The sequence below is a fragment of the Triticum dicoccoides genome, chromosome 4B (assembly GCF_002162155.2).
Source record: "Triticum dicoccoides isolate Atlit2015 ecotype Zavitan chromosome 4B, WEW_v2.0, whole genome shotgun sequence".
Classification (NCBI taxonomy): Eukaryota; Viridiplantae; Streptophyta; class Magnoliopsida; order Poales; family Poaceae; genus Triticum; species Triticum dicoccoides.
In genome coordinates, this window is record NC_041387.1 from 582440241 (window position 1) to 582447383 (window position 7143).

At 51.4% G+C, this 7143-nt stretch overlaps 1 protein-coding gene across 1 annotated transcript; it reads right to left on the bottom strand.

Annotated features, from left to right (window-relative positions):
• Positions 1-5026: 5026 nt before the first annotated feature.
• Positions 5027-5794, bottom strand: LOC119291571. The gene has a single exon (XM_037570352.1). It carries the CDS (start codon positions 5713-5715, stop codon positions 5167-5169), a length of 549 nt encoding a protein of 182 aa, XP_037426249.1. The 5' UTR covers positions 5716-5794; the 3' UTR covers positions 5027-5166.
• Between the last annotated feature and the right edge of the window lie 1349 nt (positions 5795-7143).

Sequence of the window (7143 nt, forward strand, 5' to 3'; positions counted from 1 at the left end):
GAGTCCGGTGCAAAGTCCGGGAGGTTGTCCCGCGACACCTCTGGGGCCCTCTCCTCCTGGTGGGTCCCTTCCTGGGATCCCACCTCGGCATCGCCCGCATCACGGGGGATGGAGGCAGTCGGAAGAGAATCCATATCCGACGCCCCTAAGGACCCGCTCGACGAAGTGGGGAGATCATCCTTAGGCGGACTGCAGGGTTGTATGCGACATTAGAAAGACATAACATGGCGGAAAACGAAAACCTTGAAGTTATTCGGGAGTCCGGATACTTACGATCTCGCCAGAGGCTTGGCCCTTGGAGGCCAGTCCTCATCGTCGTCACTGGCGTTGGTGGAACAGTCCGGGGGAAGAGTTTTTCCCCTCTTGGACCCTTTGGCCTCCCTTGTTGGGGAGGCCTTCCTTTTCTTCCCTCCCCCCGCTGGGGAGGCCTTCCTTTTCTTCCCTCCCCCGGCTGGGGAGAGGCTTTCTTCTTCTCCTCCTCGCCTTGGTGGGAGGAGTCGGCCTTGGATTCATCGTCCGATAGCACCTGAAAACGGGAACTCTTCCGAGTCCCCGTGGCCTTCTTCTTGGCCTTCTTCTCCGGCACCACGTGGGGTGCCGGAGCCAGCAGCCCCATTAGGCGGGCGTCAGCTGGGTCCTCTGGCAATGGGGCCGGACAGATAGCCTGTGCGGCCTTCTTCAGCCAGTCCTGTCAAAGGAAAGGGAGTTTAGATCCCGCATAGAGTCAAACTATGAATAACAAGCGTCCCGTAAAGGATAATATCACTTACCTCGTCAGCTGGACGCTACGAGCTGAATCCGCGATCTTCGGTAGCGGATGGGGGAGCCTCGGCGCCCTTGAACAGCACCTTCCAGACCTCTTCGTACGTAGTGTCAAAGAGCCCATTCAAAGTCTGGTGCTGCGCCGGATCGAACTCCCACATATTGAAGCCCCGTCGTTGGCACAGGAGAATCTGGCGGATGAGCATGACCTGGACTATGTTGACAAGCTTGAGCTTCTTGTCCACCAGATTTTGGACGCAGGCTTGGAGTCCGGTCAGCTCCTCCGAATCGCCCCAAATCCGGCCTCTCTCCTTCCAGGAGGTGAGCCGTGTGGGGATGCCGGATCTGAATTCGAGGGCCGCTGCCCATTCGGGATCCCACGGCTCGGTGATGTAGAACCACCCCGATTGCCACCCCTTGATTGTTTCCACAAAGGTGCCCTCCAGCCACGTAACGTGGGACATCCTGCCCACCATGGCGCCTCCGCACTCCGCTTGGCTGCCCTTCACAACCTTCCGCTTGACACTAAAGGTCTTGAGCCACAAGCCGAAGTGGGGCAGGATGCAGAGGAAGGCCTCACATACAACGATAAATGCCGAGATGTTGAGAATAAAATTCGGGGCCAGATCATGGAAATCTAGGCCGTAGTAGAACATGAGCCCCTGGACAAAGGGATGAAGTGGGAAGCCCAGTCCGCGGAGGAAATGGGGAAGGAATACTACCCTCTCATGGGGCCTGGGGGTGGGGATGAGCTTTCCCTCGTCGGGGAGCCGATGCGCGATGTCGCTGGACAAGTATCCGGCACTGCGCAGCTTCTGGATATGCCCCTCCGTGACGGAGGAGGCCATCCACTTGCCTCCCGCTTCGGACATATTTGGAGAAGGTTGAGGTAAGATGTGCGGGCTTGGGCGCTAGAGCTCGAGTTCGCAGAGATGGATAAGCCAAGGAGGAAGAAGGTGCAAGTAAAAAGGTTGGATCTTTATCCCCTTATATGGGCGGACAGAAACATGCGTCCCCACCGGCCTGGTAAAACTCGCTTATCTCCCAAGCGTCACAATCAATGGCGCGGTTGGGTTACCCGCGTCCGTATTGATGGGAATCCCGGAATAAGGGGAACACGATCTCTGCTTCGACAAGACGTGCCAAGGAAACCGCCTCGCTAAACGCGCTGAGATGGAACAATAAAAACAATTTGAAGGCTTGGTAGTGGTGTGACGTTACGCCACAAAATACGTCAGCAGATTGATCTTGTGTAATATTATTCTCTTTACGGTGGTATGTGGAATTTATTTTTGCAGAGCCGGACACTATCCTGGTGTTCACAATCTTCTATAAATTATTCGGAGGAGGAACCCGCCTTGCAATGCCGAAGACAATGTGCGCGCCGGACTCGTCGTCATTGAAGCCTGGTTCAGGGGCTACTGAGGGAGTCCCGGACTAGGGGGTGTCCGGATAGCCGAACTACCATCATCGGCCGGACTCCAAGACTATGAAGATACAAGATTGAAGACTTCGTCCCGTGTCCGGATGGGACTTTCCTTGGCGTGGAAGGCAAGCTTGGCGATACGGATATGTAGATCTCCTACCATTGTAACCGACTCTGTGTAACCCTAGCCCTCTCCGGTGTCTATATAAACCGGATGGCTTTAGTCCATAGGACGAACAACAATCATACCATAGGCTAGCTTCTAGGGTTTAGCCTCCTTGATCTCGTGGTAGATCTACTCTTGTAACCCACATCATCAATATTAATCAAGCAGGACGTAGGGTTTTACCTCCATCAAGAGGGCCCGAACCTGGGAAAAAACATCGTGTCCCTCGTCTCCTGTTACCATCTGCCTAGACGCACAGTTCGGGACCCCCTACCCAAGATCCGCCGGTTTTGACACCGACATCGGGTGATGTACATTGGCATGCTATTGAGAGAGTTATGCGCTATCTGAAAGGTACTATGAACTACAGACTTCACTATACCGGATACCCGTCGGTACTTGAAGGGTATAGTGATGCGAATTGGATCTCTGATGCTGATGAGATGAAGGCCACAATCGGGTATATGTTTACTCTTGGAGGTGGCGCTGTTTCCTGGAAGTCTTGCAAGCAAACGATCTTAACGAGATTGACAATGGAAGCAGAATTAACAGCATTAGACACATCTGGTGTAGAAGCAGGATGGCTTCAAGATCTTTTGATGGACTTGCCATTGGTTGATAAACCGGTTCCGGCTATCCTTATGAACTGTGGCAATCAGACTATCATCACCATGGTGAAGAGTTCAAAGGACAACATGAAGTCCAACAAACACATAAGAATGAGATTAAAAGCTGTCAGAAAATTAAGAAACTCCGGAGTGATTGCGTTGGAGTATGTCCATATGGCTAAGAATCTGGCAGATCCCTTTAAAAAAGGGCTATCACGTGTTGTGATAGATAGTGCATGGAGGGAGATGGGTATGAGACCCACATGAGTTGTCATGGTGGTAACCCAACCTATGTGATCGGAGATCCCGTGAAGTAGGACCTGGGAAAACAAGCCAGTGGAGAACTGAGGAGAGTACCTATACTAACCCACTCCGTTGGAGATGCAATACTCTCAATACTGCATGGAAGGGTGACTATTGTCTTAATGTGTTCCGAGGCTTATGTAAGCAAGATGCTATCCTACAGAGCGCTCTTTGGAGGAACACACATATATGAGCCTGACTGCTGGTCACAGTCTATGAGATTGGGGTGATCTCTAGTAAGCTCATGAATAGGCCAGGAGTGTGACTTATATGCTCCACCCGAGGGGTCAGCCTTCGGCAGCCTAGTACTAGTAAGACATGTGGTGAAACTTCTTTACGCCAAACTGACAATTCAATGCATAGTCCATTGTTCAGTTGTGAAGGAGTGTAGCTACTTGCTCTAGGTGAAGCTCAACCTTAACAGGTCTTCACTGGAACACTAGTATATCGAAACAGCAATTGGAACAGAGGACACAATGGGCCCTCGAGATCTAGTGGGGGATTGCTGAAATTTGAGATGAGCCTTAAACCCATATAGCAATTTTTGAAAATTCTCTAAGGGCCCATGTGGGTTATTGGCACTAGGTGGAGGTGGGAAGTTTAGTCCAACCCCGAAAGTGGAAGAGGAGTTGGACCTCCTTGTAAGGGTGGCTCTTCTACATGTTATTGGAGCTTGAGAAGAGAAGAGGCCCTCACGCGCTCCTCCTCTGCCGCCCGCCTCGGCGCGCCGCGCCGCGTCGCGCCACGCCACAGTGCGGGTTGCGGGAATAAGCCGAGCCGAGCTCAAACCTACGCGCTTATTTTTGCCAGTCATTAACAGAGAGTTTCTAAAAGGTGGGCCACGATCTGAGACGTTGGATCATGGGTTGTCACGGACTCGGACGTGGGTCGAGCCCACGTCTCTCCACGCGGCTGCGCCTATATAAGTGTGCGGTGTCTCCTAACCCTAGCCGCCAAGATCAGATCACATCTGCTCCACGCAAACCGCCCACAGTCGTTCCTTTGCTGCTGCTACCGCCGGTGACTCCATCCCGTCCGCTGTGTACACGGTCGACGGGAGAGCAGGTCTTCGAAACCCCGTCTCTCCGGTTCCTGTACGGGAGAGAGGCGAATAGGTTTTTGGGAAGCGACTACGCGACTGCTCGTTGTTCGTCTACTTCCTCTACGTCCGCGCATCTTCATCATCACCATGTCGCAGTCTAACGCCGACCGTCTCACTGCCGAGAAACTTGAAGCTGACAAGAAGGCCGCCGAGGACGTTGTTGCCGCCATCACCGCTGCGGCCTCTGCATGGCCTACTGGAGGGTATAACTCGTTTATCACACTCCTATTGTTTCCTATTTTACCCATGCTAGCGTTATACGTAGATCTTTCTGCAATTTGCGTAGTATGTGTTTGCTTGACTGAATATCAGTATGCGTGTAGTTGTGTCAATACCATGCTAGTTATCTATTCGTGGATTAAATTAATCAAAAAATTGCCTATTTACTTAGCTGATACTGTATCGTACGAATACTGCAATATCTAGTTGATGTGTGCCACTGATGACGTGTCAAAATCTGAGGAGGGGCGAGGGAGACTATGAGGTCCCATAGGATTTTCTTCCCCAGCTCATATTACTGATCGAGCTTTCGTCAGAATTTTCAGTCTTCCCATTGGTCAGCAATCCTACTCAAAACAAGAATCTTAAATATCAGCAGAAAATGATACTCGCAGCTGTAGTAACCACAGTAGCGAGGATGATCTAAAAACACAGTAGCAAGATGAACAACATGCTCGTATTACCGATCCAGCTTCCGTCAGAATTTTCAGTCTTCACATTACGATTTACAACAGACAAACAATCGAGCACGAGAGAAAAGAAAAACTGCACAACAGGAACAGCAGATTCCTCGCCGCCATCACCGGGTCCCGAGCCCGCCCTCGGCGGCGGCCATTTTGCGGCAGTAGTCGGCGACCTCGCGGAACCTGGGCACGCTCCTGAGGTCGACCTTGGTGCCGTCCTTGAGCGTGATGACGATGTCGCCCCACTCGCCGATGAACCGCGGCACGACCACCACCTCCCTGACCGACGAGTAGGGGAAGTCCGTGCGGTCGTCGCCGGAGAGCCCGGAGATGACGGTCACGCGGCGGGAGGTGAAGCGGTACCGGAGGAGGAGCGCACGGGACACGGAAGCGAGGGTCAGCGGCAGCCACAGCAGGGTCAGCCCGAGGACGAGGTTCGCCGCAAGGTCGCCGTAGTGCGCGCCGCCGTCGAAGAACACCGTCTCAGCCTCGGCGGCTGCGCCTGACGCAGAGGCTCGCGCGACCACTCGGGAGTGGCCTGCTGAGCGTCTGAGGGATGGGAAAGGCCGGAGGGTGGCGTGGGCGGAGAGGTTAGGAGGAGGTAGCGAGCGTAGGAAGGAGGACGCGGCGGCGGAGGCGGTGAGGGCGGAGGGCGGCGGCGGCATGGTCACTGGCGCGTTATCTCCGTCTCGTGGTGGTGGTGGAGGGAAGTGTTGTTGGGTTCGCTTGGTTTTCGGTAGTCATTTGTGTGCACGGGGGCGTGAAACGTGGACCGACTGGAATCGTGCACGTAGCTTTGTTATGTTCCCTTTTTTTTGCTACGATTGTTTTTTAAGAACACAGTGCAGACGCAGACGTTTATATATATGCGCATACGGTCATCCCTATAAACACAAACATAGACCCTACCCCGATGAACACCTCTAAAAGACTAAGCCGGCATATTATCTTGAGATTGACGAAGTCACCATAGGTGCATCGTACTAGATGGGAACGTCCTGGCGGCATCACCAGAAATTCTGAATTAAAACTAGAAATAATGCACACCAGTACTTGAACCCTGGTGGGCTAGGGATACCATTGTCCTCCTAACCCTCCAAACAGATTGACTTTTGCGATGTTACACTTTCGTTGGCAAAGCCTTTGTTCTCTACTAGAGGGTAATGTCTGGTTTGCGCGTTGTTTTTCTCCCCGGCCATTAATATCACTTCTACATCAAAGATCAAAGAAATCAAATTAAATTGAGTTGATCCATATTCTTGCGTTATTCGGTTTATGGTGTTCCATTTAATGTTTTCATCGCTGGTTGTTTGTGTTCGGGTGTATTGTTGATTTCCATTCTACATAAATAGAATGGCCCAACTGACCATATACATTGAAATGGACCTAATTTTTTTTCTAACTTCCCTATTTTGCTCGGTGGTGTAGGCATTGCCCTAACCCATGTATGATGCACACTCCCTACACAAATCCACTTCAGTTGTGTGTAACGCCCCCAGTGTCATGCTACAGTAATCCCCTGTTAATGGTGCCAGGTCACCATGCTTACTGAGCTAATTATCACTTGTTGAAAAATCAGAGTCAAATTCAAATTCAAATTATGAGTGAAATTCAAAATTTCTCAAACATGAAAACTGAAATGTTCTTCATGTGCCAAATAATCCATAACTAATATTGGTAATGAACCAACATTTTTGCAAATGTCTAAGTGCCCTAAACCACTTTAAAACAGTGACTAAAACTATAGTTTAAATGCCTTTTTAAATTATGAAGGTTGCAAACTTTTTCAAAAGCCTCAAAATCTTTTTGTGGCAGTGCCCAATAATTCTTAGAAATTGTTTTGGCCAGTGGCTTAATTTTGCAAAGTCATTAGTGGCTAAAAAGAAAAATGCAACAGCTGCTCAAAAAAAGAAAAGGAAAGGAAAGCAGAAGAGAGAGAGAGAGAGAGAGAGGACCCCCTGTCCCCCTGGACCTCAACCAGCCTGGCCGCCCTAGTCGGCCCAGCTCCCCGCACCGTACCCCCCCCCTTCCTGTTCCTAGGGCGCGGTCGCCACCGGACCCGCCTCGCCGGCGACGCCTCGGCAAGGATAAGC